This window comes from Amphiura filiformis, chromosome 16 (genome assembly GCF_039555335.1).
Source record: "Amphiura filiformis chromosome 16, Afil_fr2py, whole genome shotgun sequence".
NCBI lineage: Eukaryota > Metazoa > Echinodermata > Ophiuroidea > Amphilepidida > Amphiuridae > Amphiura > Amphiura filiformis.
In genome coordinates this window covers 36,567,049-36,586,103 of record NC_092643.1, presented here as the reverse complement: position 1 = coordinate 36,586,103, position 19,055 = coordinate 36,567,049, and the positions used below count along the sequence as shown (strand labels likewise).

Sequence of the window (19,055 nt, the reverse complement as noted above, 5' to 3'; positions counted from 1 at the left end):
AAAGTAAAATAGTGTGTTTGAATGATTACATTTAATGGGCAAATAGTTCCATTATAACATTTATTTGTATTTGAATTTGATGGAAAAAAATGAATTCCTCTAAATACATGCAAATATTGTGCACTGCAGAAAGCTCATTTTGAGGGAGAAAGCTTTTTACAATGATTTTTTGAATGATTACATTTAATGGACAAATAGATCCATTATAAAATTTATTTGTATTTTGAATGTGATATACAAATATGAGTTCTTCTAAATACATGCACATATTGTGCACTGCAGAAAGCTCATTTTTGAGGGAGAAAGCTTTTTACAATGATTTTTTGAATGATTACATTTAATGGACAAATAGTTCCATTATAAAATTTATTTGTATTTTGAATTTGATATAAAAATATGAATTCCTATAAATACATGTACATATTGTGCATCGTAGAAAGCCCTTATATTTTGATATTTTGAGAGAGAAAGCTTTACTTCCATGTCTGCCTATTGTTATAATGCAAGAACTGTACCCATCTCATCAATAAAATAAAATTCATGATGATTTGATTAGAGGAGAAACCTACGGATGCAATTAGAAAACAAGCGAGCATTATATCGTCTGCTAATAGCATTTTCTTTAATCGCCATCCCATCTCATTTTACTGTATTTTCCAAAATGACACTGGAGGTTTAACGACGGATGAAAGAAATAATAAGCATTGAAAATTTTCAAGGTCTGTCTCCGCTTAGGTATAAAAAAAAGAATAATAATCGTTAAAAAAAGATGACAACAAAATTGGTGATGCAATTACTTTGGCTGTGTTATTTTCGTTGACAAGTGGAAAACAGAAAGATAAATCTCTGAGCGTAACAATAGATGTATGCAATATTGCCCTTGTTCAGTGTGGCTCTGCAGCGCATGAGTGGAGTGCTTGCCTCAACTCCCCGTGCATACATGTAGTACCGTAGTTAATAATATACTACGCTTGTGACACATGACCTCGACCACAGATAGACAGCTCTCGCATTGCAAAATAACAAATATATTTGTGCGCCATTGTAATTTTCACGGTGTGTTTATGCGGTTCCTGCGACGGAGAAAATCCTCGGAAAACATGTCAGTTATAGTTTTACCTATCACCATCTGTATTTATTTTCGGTAAACTGGATTTATGTTGATAAATATGATGAATACACGCCAGCGTAAATAAATGGGAGTAACTGTGAAATAAAAGTAACCGCGTAGGTGACTAAGTGATGGGGATGCTCCCATGTATAAGCTAAAACACATACTCTTTGGTTAGCAGGATGGATGGTTGGGATGGTGGTTTGTATCCTAATAATATTGACTGAGGACTGACTTTGTGGGTTTTGTTTGTGTCATTTGCAGGATAAGATGCCTAGTATACGAACACCACAGTCAGCGAAGGCAACAGCAGAGAGTAAATCTTTGAAACGCAAATTATTTGAGGATGGCGGTAAGTTGAATATTTAAATAATTTGAATTTTAAAAATGTTTTTAGTGTTGTTGTTGTTGTTGTTGTTGTTGTTGTTGTTGTTGTTGTTGTTGTTGTTGTTGTTGTGTTGTTGATGATGATGACCAAGATGATGGCAACTATGTTGATGACTACAGTGATGAAGATGGTGATGATGATGATTGTTATTTATACTTGTAATAACAACATCACTGTCATCATCTTCGCTGTTGTTGTTGCTGTTGTATTGTGTTGTTGATGATGATGATGACCACGATGATGTCAACTGTGTTGATGACTACAGTGATGAAGATGGTGATGATGATGATTGTTATTTATACTTGTAATAACAACATTACTGTTATCATCATCATCGTCATCATCGTTGTTGTTACTGTTGTTGTTATTATTGACATCTATTATTTAAAATACCTCAGTTGTATTTTATCCACAATATTTCTTTTGAATTTAAATTTTAAATTTTGTTGATTATCAGAAGCTTTTTCTAAAAATAAAATCATTCACTTTTTAATAATAATTTGTTGCTCATGCACTAACCAGTATATAGAATGTGGAAGCTCTTTAAGAATTTCTCTCAAATTGTTTAAGTGACCTGAATTATCAAATAAATTCGGGTTTAATTTTGATAAACGTTGATGTGTTTTGCGAATTCAATAAATATACACACATAATGGATCAAGGAAAACCAGTTCAATTGCTTCAAATCCATCAAAATGCTGATGATGATTTTAGAAAACCAGGGCACACAGTTTTAAATGTTAAACCACATAACACACTAATGGCATACCATTCGTTATCGATCGTGCTGGGTTTGCATTAATACAATGTTTGCCTGGTGGTTATTTGCAATAGGTTTTTCTTGGAAAGGAAAAAAAATCAATCAACTACTTAATTACATAATGTACATGACGGCACCTGTGGTTGAAGAACATAGGAGGGGAGATGATCAAGTTCAAATTAATGATGATCATATTTTATTATATCATCTTTACTTTTATAAGATAAAAGTTGCTTTCATCTTTTTGGTCTTGGGGAAAATGCATTAAAGACTTCAGGTCGATTAATGAGTATACCATGTGTTAAAATCAATCTGGTATACATATTGGGAAAATGAATTGGAGGGAGGGGTGCTACTGCTAAATGGAACAGCCCTCTTTAAATAGCCTTCTTTAAAATAAAACGGTCTTGTTTTATGAGGCCCTTAATATTTCACATCTTAAAATTATTTAATCGTCTCTTTGAAAGTTTATTGTGTGAACATATTAAAAAATAAATCATTTTCCATAAACCACACTCTATGAATTTTAAGGAATGAAGAAGTTTCAATTTTAGTCATTGTTATGTTTTGATGAATCAAAGTATGTGACAATATTGGATCCAAAACATAATAATGATAAAATTGGATGCTTTACGCCCAATATTTATTGTTCTCGCTTTAAGGTTTAAAATATTGGACTCGACTATGTCTTGTTCAATATTTTAAAACTCATAGCTCGACCAATAATATGGTCTCAATCATTCCAATTTTATATCAAAAGTGGATAGCCTTTGTTATGAAACATGAGCAAAATGATACGGTACTTTTTATGTGCATCTATACTGAATACAATATTAATATATTTATGGTTCAAATGTTTTAATGGACCAAATCTGTTTATACCCATCAGTGAACAAAGAACCACAATGTGAGATATTCAATATCAAATATCCAACTTGACCATTGAATGTCTATTCAACACGGGTCTAGCCTAGCATATAATATGCTGATAGCCATGCATGTTCTCACATGCCCTGCTCGTTAGCTGACCAACGCAATTAATGCGTATATAACAAAAACTATGCATATAAACCAAATCATTTCGGTGCAGCTGCTATAGAAACAAGTACTGAACAATATTGTCAATTAAAAATTTGTAAACATGAAGTTTGAAGAAAATTTACTGCTGAACTGAATGACGAGTTAGGATAAAGATACAACTGAATTTATATTTAATGCCCCGACTTCCTGTGTATTTGCGGAGAAATTGGTTTGTTTGTGGATTTGCATTAAAAAATTTAAATTTTTCAGTAGCAGTAATTTTTATTCAAAATTTTTTGTCACTGATTGAAGAGTTTCAATTGAAAGATTGTTAAGAGTTTCAATTGAAATATCGATAAAAATAAATATTAGCAACTAAAATTAGAATTTGTCACTCAAGTGAGTTTTGCCATCAAAGTAATGATTTTTTTAGGAATAATTGAACCATATTCAGCGATGATAGGAAAAGACAAAAATGTGAAATTCTGTCATTGAAGCATAACATCATCACATTAAGTGAAAAAAATAGCAAAGAACAACACAGAAATTTTGACTGCAGAGTTGCTGTGGTAAAACGAATCTAAAAGTGAAAAGAAATCGGTAAATCCCTCATAGATGCATATATTATTGCATTATTGTGAATAAAACCTAAACCTAGCAGGTTGAACAGTTGATGGATGGGTGGCACTAAAGCCTGTCAGAGTGATTTTGAGATGCAATGCTACATCTATTATGGTAATAGTCCCCATCTCATATGCTAATGCAGATGTGTACGCCGTATAAAACAATGACTGACAGTTGACCTGATGGAGTAGTCTTTGCTGTCAATACCATATGAAAATTTAACAAGATTTGAATTGAAATCTGTATTTTTATTTCATCATCTACATTTCAAGCTTGTCAAAAATACAAAGCGCATTTGATTTTCAAGTTGAAAGGTGTCAAACAATTTCAAAATAAGCTGTGGCTGTTATGGCAGCCTCGTTCACTTCGGCAGCGATCCAGTTTGGCAGGCTATGTTTAATGTTAGTCACACATAAATATTCAAAAACAGTCATGTGAGAGTGGACTATCCATCCAACTCAACTCAAGTGAATTTAGAATGAAATAATATTTTTTCATAACATTCTACTTAATTAGAATGTGTTTTAACATTAATCATATAAAAAATATTCAAAAACAGACCTGGAGAGTGGAGTCGACTATCCAACTCAACTTTCGTACCATTCTATAAAATTAAAATTGAAATGTTCATGAACTTCTTGGTTTATTCATAATCATTATTTTTAGATTCCATTGTGCGCAACTGCGCATCAATCAAATACGGATTCTCCGAAAGTGTTTTTAAATGTCATACCGCCATTGTAAAGCGTTTACAAAACTCTTATCATGTCAATACAAAGTTAGCAGGCCAACACTAGGATCCACAACATTCTCATCTATCAGGGCACAGTTCTTTAACCCCAATACTTTGTACATTCATTGAATGACCTTTGGAAATTTGGGTACACAAACTCATACTCCACAACTTAGGGTCAAATTTTGCACTAAGATTGTTTTATTGAGGTTATTGAACTATGCCACTGAGATGAGGCCATTGTGGTTCATAGTGATAGCTGATTGCTTGCTAGGCTAGCTTTGCATTGTTGCTTCGTCAGGTCGAGCCTTCAAGAGAAAAACAGGAAATGGTTGTAAGCTCTTAGATTCTTGCAACGATTTTGCACTACATCATCTTTCTGAATACGGCAAACAGCCAAACACGCTCTTACATGGCCTCTTTCTTCCCAAGGGGTTGAAATTACCTGCTTCAAGTAAAGAAAAATGGGGCAAAAATTATGCAACAGCAAGCTATTAATAAAGAAATATACTAGTTTTAAAATGATGCTGCTACTGCATAATATGCTGGGTGAATTTTTCCATTTATTTCAGGGGCAAAATGGATTTTGATTTATTGACTCGTGTCGATACAGTGGCAGTAACGGATCATAACGTGCGTCTGTTAATTTTATTTCACTCAAATTTTATGTTAATTCTGTAAAAACAGAAGATGTATTATACAACAAGGTAGAGTAGCTGTTTATCAACCAAATATTTTCAGTCTATACAAAAGTTCATATAAATTTCAGCATATATGAAATTTTACGTGTTTATATGCTGTGGTAGGTAGTGTATGTATGCAATCATATTTTTAATTCACAACCGCAGTATGCCATAAGATTTCAAGTTTTCAAAAAATGCTAATTTTATGCAGAATTGTGTTGGCGACAAGAGTGAGCTAGGACACTGTGTGTTGCAAAAATTTGATTTTAAGTAATATCCAAAAGAAAGTGTGCAAATAAATATTTTATAATCTATAATATTCTGCAACATGAAATGATAGTGCTTCTCAGGTGCTTTTAGTCCAATTTCATGTTGTAGCATGTGAAGTGAGTATGAATAAAAGAATGAAAGAAACATGGGAATTGATCTAGTTTGACAAAATGAGTCATTTTTCTTGATGCATTACATTTGTCTTGCTTGATGCATTACATTTGTGCATAATGTATGTTGTAACGAAGGAAGACAGTGATGAGGGATCACCACATCAGTTCAGTGTGATATTATTAATGTAAAATATGTTTGAAATAAAACAAAATCCTTTAAAAAGGAATGGGGTTCATATGGAGTATGGCATATAATAGGGATATTTTGTAATTTTTCTTGATGCATTACATTTGTCTTGCTTGATGCATTACATTTGTGCATAATGTATGTTGTAAGTTAGGAAGACAGTGATGAGGGATCACCACATCAGTTCAGTGTGATATTATTAATGTAAAATATGTTTGAAATAAAACAAAATCCTTTAAAAGGAATGTGGCTCATATGGAGTATGGCATATAATATTGTAGGGGATATTTTGTAATTTTTCTTGATGCATTACATTTGTCTTGCTTGATGCATTACATTTGTGCATAATGTATGTTGTAAGTAAGGAAGACAGTGATGAGGGATCACCACATCAGTTCAGTGTGATATTATTAATGTAAAATATGTTTGAAATAAAACAAAATCCTTTAAAAAGGAATGGGGTTCATATGGAGTATGGCATATAATATTGTAGGGGATATTTTGTAATTTTTCTTGATGCATTACATTTGTCTTGCTTGGTGTATTACATTTGTGCATAATGTATGTTGTAAGGAAGGAAGAAAGACAGTGATAAGGGATCACCACATCAGTTTAATTCAGTGTTTTTAATGTGATTGTATGTTTGAAATTTAAAAAAATCCTTTAAAAAGGAATGGGCAGCTCATGGCATATGGCATGTAATGTAGTAATAGGGATATTTGGTAGTTTTGCTTTAAGATGCATTACATTGTGCATAATGTATGTTGTAAGTAAGGAAGACAGTCATAAGGGATCACCACATCAGTTCAATGCAGTTTTTTTTAATGTGATTGTATGTTTGAAATAAAAAACGGGCAGCTCATAGAGTATGACATGTAGTTGTAGGGGATATTTTGTAACTTTGCTTGATGCATTACATTTATTATGTTGTAATGTATGTGAGGAAGGTAGTGATATTGATCAGCACAAATTTTGAAATAATATTTTAAATTAAAATTACTTGTAATGTTAAATTTGAAAAAGGCTCCACATTTTTTGATTAATTGCGAATTTGAAGATAAATTTATTTCCAATTTACATGCGCGGATCCCAATGCTTTGTTGAATTTACGTTCAAATGGCCAAAAATTGATTGGTTGAATATGTTTTTTCAGAAAATTATATAAATTGATGGATGCTCTGATAAAATAAGATACATTTCAGGAAAAACAACACAAAGCACTTAACAAAACTTTACGGTACTAGGAAAATGGAGAAAACGATATACATGGAAAACATAATTTACTGAAATATGATTGATGCTCCGCAGAATTTTGTGGAGTAAATAAAGTGGTTTTCATAGTATATGTGGATGCACTGCTTGTTTGCATGGATTTAAAAATAGAATAGAAAACAATTTTATATCAATTTTACTTCCTGTTGACAGTTTTTAAACAAATGACACGTCAAATCGAATGGCCGTTTGTTTCGTTATAAATCAAATATTTGTTCATATTGTACACAGGTTCTGCTACACGTCACAAAAGTTCCACCATAGAAGTGACTTGCAATTTTGTTGTTATATGACAGTATTCATGCTCTTTTACTTAGTTTCGCCTTTAGTTTTGCTTTTGGTAGTGACAAAAGTGCGTATTTCACTCCTTGAAATGCAGAATGTATACACGGACATGTATGTACACACATACAAGGGCGGTTTGGCAGTACACTTGCAGTGAAACCGTGCAAATGCACTAACAACACTACCTAACTCATGGTGACATGAAAATTTAGGAATACTAATTCAAAATACTTAATTTTTCTATGTTCGAAATAATACCATCAGTACTTGCTTGATCAGCTTGATTGCATTGCATTTATTTTTGTTGAGTCATGCATTGTATTGTTGTGCGTGCAGCTAGGTATTAATTAGATAACATATGTGGCACTTGTTTTTATTGAGAATAATATTATTGATTACGCTAAATTCTTTTCCAAAACAATGCTTCATTTTTGTAAGCATATTTTATGCAAGTGAAATTTATTAGGAACATTGCCAAGTACTATGCATAAATTTATGCCCTGTTGCATGACAACACGGAAATTAGTTTATGAATATTTTGTGCATGCATAATTACACATAAAACATGCATAAAAACATGTAACATCATAATTTATGTGCAAGCATAATTTAGAAAATAAAAGTGATTTCCGGTAGTATAGGCCTATGGTAAGGCTGGCATTTTCGGTCGGGTAAACGGGTACCCGCCCGAGATTACATTACCCGGGTAGTAAATACACTCCCCGGGTATCCGAAATTTTTTTTTTTTTTCGGTTTTGTAGTGTCCCTGGACCTAGACCTAAATGCCAGGATCATTCATGGTTGACCTAAAAAAAAAAATAAAAATAAAAAAATTTCAAGATATTTTGTATTTTTAATATGAAAATTGATAATTTGTATTAATGTCATAGTCTATTAATGATTTCAAAATGCATTGAATTTTTGAATTTGGTACCCAGTTACCCGCCGAAAAAATGCGGCGGGTACCGGGTACAAAATTACCGAAAATGCCAGGCCTAGCCTATGGTAAAATATTTTATGTTACTGACTTGCATGCAAAAATGAAAATCAAATTTTGAAATGTGGACATCAGATCAGCACAAACAAAATGAAAGAGTCACGTACATAGCCACGTGCCTGTTACAGAAATTGGAAAGCAATTATTATTTTTTTTTAGAAAAGGAAAAATAGACCAGATATAAGAACAGTACATGTAGAGAAATAATTCAATTACTTAGTAATCGTGGTCACGTTTTCGGAGGTACACCGGAAATTTGTAAATAAAAAAAGAAATAGAAAACATGTTTCTTGCCCGGAGTTTTGAACAAATAGGAGGCGGATCTTTCCATTTTCTTGATATTTTTTTTTACAAAGGTGGCCACTAAGTCAAAAGTTATCACCTGACTGATTTTGAAACACTCCTGAACATGACTTGAGATTTTAGACTCCAACAGTCAAGTCAAAATATGGAAGGATAACACCATGCAGTGCTACAGCTTGCATTTATTTTTAAGAATTCGTAAACAAATTTTCTGACAATCAATGGAAAAATAAATAAATGAAAAGCTGGGTTTTTTTCCACATTTTTATCAATAGTAAATAGTAAAAAAACGTAGGCAGCAGCTGATAAGGAAGCAGGAGGGATGAGAAACATGGAAATTTTGGTACTTCACCTAAGTCAAGAATTGTCTGTGATGACTGTTTGATTCTGTAGCAGTGTCTGTTCAGTGTTCATCTCTCAGTAATCACATATTTTAGCAATAAAATTAAGGCTTATGTGGTCTTTCATTTCACCTGCGAACCTTTGAAAATGTTTTATCCCTGTCCTTAAAAGAAATTTACATAACTCAAGAAAAGCGGTAGTTTGATGAAAGCGTCTGCGTTGACATTTACATCTCGTGCCATTATTCATGGGATGTTTGATTTGGGAGGCTAGCTGAGGTAGGCATTGGACTATTCCAATTAAAATCCATACACCCCCCTGTGGAAGACATAACCTTAATCTTCCACACAGGGTGTGTAGATTTCAAATAGAGTCGCCCATTCAAGTAAACCCCCATTTGGAATTCACATTGCCTGTGTGGATGATTACGGTAATGTCTTCCGTAGGGGGTGTATGGATGCCAACCGGAATAGCCCGTTATTGGTTGCTATAGAACAGGTGGTCTTGTTGCTAGGCAAGATGAGAGTTGAGTTTGAGTGAGCAGGGTTGCCAAACCCGCGATTTAGTAGCCCAATTGGGCGACTTTTGAAGATTTTTCCCGCGACTTCTGACAATTTCTTGTCCCATAGAAACCAATGGTTAAGAAAAAAATTGGGCGACTTTTCAACATTGGCTCTCGCGACTTCCGATAATTTCCTGCCCCATAGAAACCATTGGTAAAGAGAAAAAATTGGGCGACTTTTCGATTATTTGACCCGCGATTCGGCTGAAATCTTTTGGCAACCCTGTGAGTGAGATGTAACAAAAAGCAATTAGCATGGAGGTAATTTTCTTGGATGCGGAAATGGATTTTTACTTGTCAGTAGTTATCAGCTTGTGAAGGTGCGAATCTTTCAATCTGGGAGTGATCAAAGAAATAAAAAGCAATCGGGTATTGCTTGCGTTTTCTGTAAGGAGAAGTTACACCAATTTATAGGAAACAATTATAACCACATTTTGAAATTAGAAACAATTATAACCACATCTTGAAAAGCTTATAGTCTCGTCATTTTTGCATGACATAAATTGTGATGCAATCAATGCAACGTTTCATTTATTGAGCAAAATCAACTTTAATTAATTATTTTAATTAAATTTTTTGTTCAATTAATATGTACTGTCCATTGTAGTGGCTTCCATATACTGAAACCTCATTAAGGGGGTACTACACCCCTGTGGTAAATTTGTGACTATTTTTGCATTTTTCTCAAAAACTAATAACACACTGGTAACAAATGTTATGTATATTATTGGGGCAAGGAATCCAATTACTACACTGAAATTTCAGTGACTCAAAACAGGCGGTTCAGTATATATGATAGAAAATGAGGTACATCCTTGCGGTACCTTATTTCTTATCATAAAAAAACGAACCGCTTGTTTTAGGTCACTGAAATTCCAGTGTAGTAATTGGATTCCTTGCCCCAATAATATACATAACTTTTGTTACCAGTGTGTAATTAGTTCTTGAGAAAAATGCAAAAATAGACACAAATTTATCGAGGGGTGTAGTACCCCCTTAAAATGAAACTTGCCAAATGGTCTTTATCATTTTGATGTTGCTGGATAATGTAAATTTTGAAATAAATTGAACATTATGATTGAACACTTTTTTTGGTCATTGATAAAAATCAATTTCACTGACAAATGAATAAATAAATTAATAATTAACATTGATAAATAGTAAATAAATCATTACTGATCATCAGGTGACATGAAACCTCGTGACATAAGACTCTCTTGGTCATTTTCCTGTGTAATTGACGCACTTCACTGATTTTGAATTATTTGCTTGTTTGTAAATTTTAGGTTTTGTACATTAGTAGTATGCATTCACACTTTATTTTTGTGGCAGCTGTGTTCAGCACGAATAGAGTGAAAATAATGTTCCGCATTTTTTTAAAACTATGCAAAATCAATATGCTGCCATTATACAGCTAGCCAAAAAGTGCATGAAAAGGTTGAATTTTAATAAGTCTACAATTGGATTCACCTGTGCATGACCTTGCAGAATATTTTAGTACTATCTCATTTATTTGCCATGGGTCATTAATTATCAGTTCATCATTTAACGTAAAAAGCAAGCAAATTCAATAAAAGTCCATCTTGATTATTATTTGTAAGGATTTTGTTGGAAATTTAAACAATAATATGACCTTGTTCTTGTTTTGCTCTTTATTCAAAAAATAGGAATGTTATTCAGATTCCAGTGGGGAATATTTTCTTATTGAATACATGTATAGATAATTTATTGGAGAGTCCAGGAAATACACACAAACATTCATCCATCAAATTGATTCTTTTTTGACAATAATGATGAGAACAATAATCAATTACTGCTTCAATATATTTTTTTTCTAAAATTCCCCAATAATATTATTCACTACAATGACTACATGTACAGGCTTATGTTTTATTAAAATGACAGAGGTGTAATTTGTCCTGATTTCAAGATTTTTTGTGGCCAAAATTGGTGCAATTGTATTTATTTCAGCCTATTTTATGTGTATTTTAGCCCAATTGTTTCAGGATATTGCACAAGCTTTGGATCAGACCACTGATATTAAATTTGATTTATGAAAATTAAGAAAAAGTGATATTAAAAAATTATATTTTTCAAGCAAAATCTGTGATAAAAATATGCAAACAGATATTTTCTTTCCATCAATGTTGCAGAAATCCCATCCATCTTCCTTTATTCTCTAATTTCATAACTCAACCAGGACAGCATAATTTCTGAAAATGGCATTGATCATGATATGAAAGACTGCGTTTTTATAAAATATGATGCCTAGACGGTCCGCGTGCCTAACAAAACCTTGGCTATGATTAGAAATATGTTCGTGACGGCCACAAATCATCCTGTGTTTTTATGCGTTCCCCGGGGGCCGCTAACAGACGCATTTTATCTGTAGCTCTATACAATACGAAGCATCCCAGCTTTTGCTGGCTCTGCTGATGAGGACGTTTTGTTTACACATGCTACTTAATGTATGCTTAATGATAATATTTTTATTTGAGTGCGTTAAGTAAATGGATTGTAACCGATGCTACTAAAACCACCTGAGGATTTTGGAGTCAGGAATGCAAATGAGGAGAAAGCAAAAATTAAATTAAAATATGCAGCAAATCACATCTGCAAAATATGAAGTAGAATTCTCTGAAGTAGAATTGTGCAGATCTATGTACAACAACAACAAAATTATTAATAATAATAACAATAATAATAATAATTAAAAGATGTACATCTGAAATCAAATTTTCAAAGCAATATGGTAGACTCTTGTGAATTCTTGATAAGACTTATATCGTACAGATCCCGCCATAAATATGCCTCGTGCCCCCATCTGATAAATTAAGTTATCTCTAAGGTAGAATTATTCAGATATACAGCAAAAAAATAAAATCTAAAAGATGTAGCAAATAATTAATTCATCACAACACGTTATTAATCGGCTTTTACCGTATAGGCCCCAACCTTGTACAAATATACAATACATGTCTTGGCGTATTGCTAAAAATAAAAATAACAAATTATGTAAGACATTTGGGATACATCTACTCACAAAAATTGACATGAGCAGTTCATATAAGAGGCTGTATGAATCATCATGAGGCCAAACCCATCGCTGCAAATTACGCAGGATATTTCATATTTTTGTAATTGCATATATCATATATTGTGCCTCGCAGCGACAAGGCAATAATAGCAGGTCATTGTACGTGCTCCAACATGACGGAATATAAACCGTATGTGAAGTGGTTTATCTAAGTGTGCCGTGCCGTTATTTATAATTCACATGGACAGTATGGCACCAGTCCTTTTAGAAAACAGTAACTCGCATTTGACATGCATGCGCAGATATTCCACGTTTGGGGTTTGTATTTCACAATCCACTTGTATTAAAGGTATTCTTCAGACTGCCGACATAATTTTTTTTTATAATTTACACATTGCATATACAAGTACATGTCTAGATAATCATATGGTATATAAATCTAGTGGTATATAATAATAAAATGAGTTTTAACTTCAACACTAAACTATTTTTCGATCACAGCACCAGCATCTGCTGAGGACGCTACTTGTAGTCGATCTAGCGAAAACGTTCCAGGTGAGCGTAAAAATAGTCTCTAGTGTTCAAGTTAAAACTTATTTAATTATGCATGTTTTTGTAAAACAATATAGAGACATGTTAGTTAAAGAATAAAACAATACAACAGAATAATAACAACATACTTTTACTTATTTTTAATGTTTACAATAAATGACCGCAATGTGGGAGTCTATCATATAAAAATTATTGTAATAATAATTATTTGTATAGATGAGTTGACCTCAATGTTTATCACAAAAGCAAGGGACTGGTATATCGATATGCTTGAATGAACCCCGTGCAACCACTACACTGTTCAATTGCCTTATTGTGATGTGGCGGGAGTTTTAAAAACACAAGCCCCGAGCATAATATGATGCGCGCGCATACTGCCAGGCAAAAAACAATGGAAATAGTGATGATGCGTGCGCATACTACCAGGCATTGACGTCAGAAGTCAACTCATCTATAATTATTCATATACAAATTATTGTAATAATAATAATAATAATAATAATAATAATAAATATTACTAATAATAAATATTACTAATAATAAATATTACTAATAATATTTATTTTAATACTGTAATATGCATGTGTTTTTGTAACAAAGAAATGTTGAAGATTAAAACAATACAACACAATAACAACAGCAGAAGTTTGTTATTGTGCAGACTAATATGACCACAATATGGGCCTTCATGTATTCTATGCTTGAAAATAAATTCTACATAATAATTACACCCACCAGGGCTTGTGACAATTTCTATTAACACCATTACACATGGATGTGTTACTTTTTAATCAATTTCTGCGGAATCCAATTATCAATGGTCCAGTTAACGCTTTGTCTTGCATAACTCCTTAGTGTACTAATTACCAGGGCATATTTGAAATATGCAGCGCCTTAACAAGGTGTTCTATCTGCTCTAAGGCGATTTCTCACTGCCTTGTCCCAATATTACCGGGTACATGTAGAATCAGTCATGATTTCCGTACGTTAATTTGGTTCGTTAACATACAGTAATCTATCAAATGTACTTGCATGCATTTGGAAAACATAGCAAACTTTTTCATACTGTTCATGAAAAAATGTGTTTCCAGGGGCTAAATTTTGTTATGATTCATGGAGATGAAATGGAATTCATGCAAGCATTTTTTCCCAACACGAATTAACACATTCTCACTAACAGGCTGTGCAATAATGATACTGAACTCTCTTCACGCGGGTGTCGACTGCAGACGACATGTTTCAAATTTTTTTTTTAATTAAAAATTTCAGAAATGTAAATTTTCATGACCATATTTGGAATCAGCATGAAAAATGCATTAAAATGAGTACAAACAAGCCTAGTATTGGTTCAGTAGTTCTTAAGATAGCTCTTGATATTTTGACAAAAAATCTCAAAACTTGGACTTTTTATGTTGAGGCCTATATGGCTAGCACGCAGAGCATTAAAGGTATAGCCTATATGAAAAGAGTCGAAATGGGGTTCTCTTTTAAATACTAGTTGGCCTGAATCTTTGCACGGATTGTATCCAAATTCAAATCCTTGATTTCTATTGGTTAGATTTGATGATGACAATAATTGCACTGTCAATTATATTTTAAGAGAGTCAAAATGGATTTCTCCAAACTCGAGTTGACCTGAATCTTTAGCATATTAATCTGCTGATTCTTGCCAAATGAAACTATCCCTAGCTTCTATTGGTTCGAGATGATGCTGAATGTCAATTATAATATGATTTGTAAGGTTGATTATCTATGATGGGTTGACAGGGTTGTAGGATCTGTAATGGGATATAGCTCTTCTAATAGAAGGATACTAACGGTGGTTTTATAGGGTGCCCTCTATGTGGGATAATGATGAAAATAATAAATAAGAACATGCCAGCTGTGGACTGTAATTATGTATTAATTAATCAAATGGAGTAATGTGTCTTTGCTATATGAAATGACGAGGCTATGTTGGGGGGGGGGGGAATCGCTGTAAGAAGTAGAATGTACCTGAGGTGTTATTCTGAATGATTTCAGGTGGTGAAGGGGGACCTTTTTAAACCTGTTCCAGACATCAGAGTTTCAGTAAATGTTCTGTGAATAATGATAGTATTTATATTGCATACCAAAATGTTTGTACTATTCACCCATAGAGGCCATCGGCCTTTTCCGCGGGTTCCGCCATCTTGTGGGTAGTGCCGTTCTGCATGTCATGCGTTAGCCATTACGCCCCCGATTATGCAGCAGTCGCAGCGCGTGACGCACCTCTTCAGTCAAGCATCGACGCGGTGATCTTAGCAACAACGCACTCCGTACCCACAAGATGGCGGTGTTGACGTCACAATGACTACCTCTATTGCATGGTTCCGCCATATGCGAGGAGAGCCTCGATCTGGTAGCATGCATGAATGCATATAACATTGCGTAAAGTTACATAATCCTTCCATGTCTATTCCATGTCATATGGCGGAACCATGCAATAGGTGAATAGTAATATGCATATTTCGGAAAGTTTTTCAGATGAAATTTACGATGGAATTGTGGAAAAACGGTGTGGTTAAAAAAATAATTAGAATACAATACAATGCAGATTTATGCTGCGTGTATATCCACCCCAGATGCGGGGCACTCATGGCATCAAAATTGTGTGCTTTATATACAGGTCTATTGCATGTATTGCTTGTTTGTCGTATATGGATGTCCTATTTGTAAGTCTGTGATGCTCGTAAATAAACTTATCATCCCACTCAGCGAACCAACCCTTCATCATGGTATCCCGCAAAAGGGGTTTACGCTTTTTAAACACACGCATGATTGTATTCAAAATCCCTGATGCTGATCATAACAAACCTCTGTCTTCATATTTGTCAATATTGGCCTCATCATCACTCTTAATAAGTCAGCTCCATCTTGATGTTCATTTGATGTGACCGGGTTTTAATGAGTCACCTCGTTTTTCCCGACACGTATCTTGAAGCTATGTATTGTGAGTACATTTATAGCATTCTTACGGATTCTATGGAAGTCACACGCATTATCAAAGGTTTATCACACACATATCTACAGTTCAGTGTTAGAAAGCTGTATCAGGTATAGCTGCCAGATGTCATATGTGTGCATTACAGAATGCAGAAATGGGCAAATATATATAGAGCAGCTATTTCATTTATGACCTTTGTGCATTAAGCCCTGATATGAGCTCTTCCAACTGACATACTTTTGATGGATAAGTTGGTCTTTGTCTAGTTGACTTATAGCGAATCTGTGTTAATGGTGACACACTTTTTGGATTGCGCTTGCATTTGTTCTTACGTCAATAGTAATCGGAATTGTATTTTGTTTTTCTTGTTATTGCAGAGAAAAAGCCACCAAAACCAGCTTCAATAAAACGTAAAAAGACCAACTCGCAACCTGGCAGTCCAACATTAAATACATCCCGCCCTCATCCACTCTCAGAGCGTCAACAGTTGGCCTTGTTGAAGCAACTGACAGCGAAAGAAGCAAAAGATTCACCAGGTAACGGTAAGTATTTCTTTTTAGACATCTTCTAATGGGTAAAGATATGAAAATCAAAAAGATTTAATAATAAAATAGCAACCAGGGGGCCTTACTGAAACGTTCTCATTGATATGCATGTTTTCCACCCAACCAGAGCAACTTTTTTTTTTATTCAGGTACATTTACACCCTGAAGGAGGTGGGGTTCCAAAACAAAGGCCTGCAAAATGGTGGACATTTTAAGATCATGGTTCTGAACCCCTTGTTTTGACCCTTAGCGCATCCAGCCTTCAGAAATATAAAACAAAGAATAACAGAGACTCATCTACAGTAAAATCTTTGACCAGTTTTGAAATATGAAACTTTTTGACCCAATTTTGAATTTTCAGGTTGTGGCCACCAAACACCCAAACATGAATCACAAACTATCAGTACTTTCAAGAAGGGGATCAACAAGAAGAACGACAAAGGAGAGACGGCGCTACACAGGGCAGCTATCCAAGGAGATGTCCAGGCAGCCAAGAGTCTCATCAAACAAGGCGCAGATGTCAACGTACAAGACTTTGCATGTAAGTACTAGCGATCAAGCAAAGTAAGACGCAGGGATGTGATTTGTCTGGATTTTTCCTGATTTTCAGGATTTTTTGTGGCCAAAATTTACGTGATTTTGTTGATTTTCAGCCTGTTTTCGGGTATTTTTGCCTAATTTCACACTGTTTTTCTGGATTTTTAAAAATTATTTTCTGGATATTTCACATGCTTTGAATCACGCCCCTGATTAGACGAAACTACGTTTATTGGACTTAATTATTTTCTTGGGTTGTTCACTAAAGAAGTCGTCTGATGGTTGAAATCCATGCGCATATAAAATCATGTTACTGCCTGTGTTCTGGAACAATTTAATTAGCATAATTAATTTCTCGTCGATGAACATCATGTTTTTGATGTGAAAACATAAAAATGCAAATGAAAACGAATCCATGTCTTGTTTGCAGGGCTTGAAAAAACTGTTCATTTCCTGTGAAACAAGTTAAATTTATAGCATGTTTTATATAATTGTATACAAAAAAAAGACACAATTTCCCTCCCAAATACCAGAATTTCCCTCCAAACACCAACATTTCCTGGGAAGGAGCTTCCCAAATTCCCCACTTTTTCGAGCCATGCTTGTTTGTATTTCAAAATCGTCCTTTCCAACATCGGACTTAATATGAACACTTGTATCTCTAAGGACGGCTAGCGGTCATTTAATTTGTTTCTTTTAGGGGAGTTTTTTTGTGTTACAAAATTAGATATGCCGCCAGGCTGTACCAGACGTGATGCTATCACTGTGTGATTCCATATAGGATTCCTGAATTGAGTAGTATGAATGTGTGATCTAACTGAGATTTCATAACCCTATGCGAACTACCTGCCGATTGGCCAAAAGGAAGTGTTCATTATCAATTGGACCAATCGGCAACATTGTTAGAATAATTTCACCATGCAAAAAAATTGGGGTGAATTATTTGCAAAGCTCCATTCTGATTGGTGATTAAAATGATGATATCATGTAATTGACCAATCAGAGGCAATGTTAGATTGGCAGGTAGTGCTCAGGGGGTTAAGATTTAAATTTGAAATATTTGTCACTGAACAAATGTTATCATACAAAAAAATAATGACAGAAATTAATCTTGTTATTATGTTGCAGTAGGCACATTATTTTCATCACCATGGTTACCATGAGATTGATGTGGGTTTAAATCATGTTTTGACAAAAGTAAATCCTATGTTATGGACAGATATGAATATGAGATTTATGGATGATAGTAAAAAGATTAGGGTGTGGGCTCTGGAGTGCATATATGACTTGATATTAAAGACAGGGATCTGGACTAAAATTGGATTTCAAATCCGAGGACTTGTGGTCAAAATCCGGATTTGAAATTTGCACATGATGGGTTGTGTTTCGGTAATGTGATGTATTATAGGGAGAAAAGTTGGATTGATAGAATAATTTGTCATCCCCTCTCTTGATTCATTGTCCGAAAAACAACAGCAAATGGATGAGTGGAATTTGATAGTTTGCTGAATGAAGCTATGTCTTAAAAATATGTTAAAATTTGATAGCAAAATGTTCTGGGAAATGTATTGATCAAGTACTTACAATTAAAAAAGCAAGGCATTCTCATACCTTTGGGCAGCGCTCAATGGACAATATTCATAACAGCTCCCCCGTTTCACCCCTGGGTAGAGAGAGGCAAGTAAGGTAAAGCGCCTTGCCTAAGAGCACAACACGATGGCACGGCCGGGGCTCGAACTTGCAATCCACCGATTACAAGACAGAGCCTG

General features: G+C 34.1%; 1 protein-coding gene across 5 annotated transcripts in view; it reads left to right on the top strand.

Moving 5' to 3' along the window:
* LOC140135936 (uncharacterized) overlaps positions 1-19,055 on the top strand; it is a 106,200-nt gene that overhangs the window by 72,045 nt on the left and 15,100 nt on the right. For 3 of the 5 annotated variants that reach the window (XM_072157629.1, XM_072157628.1, XM_072157626.1), the window contains 4 exons: positions 1,376-1,463; positions 13,189-13,242; positions 16,582-16,746; positions 17,111-17,290. In XM_072157629.1, the coding sequence (XP_072013730.1) occupies positions 1,376-1,463; positions 13,189-13,242; positions 16,582-16,746; positions 17,111-17,290 (487 nt within the window). The remainder of the gene's footprint in view (positions 1-1,375; positions 1,464-13,188; positions 13,243-16,581; positions 16,747-17,110; positions 17,291-19,055) is intronic. The other 2 variants (XM_072157631.1, XM_072157627.1) reach the window with 1 other exon arrangement.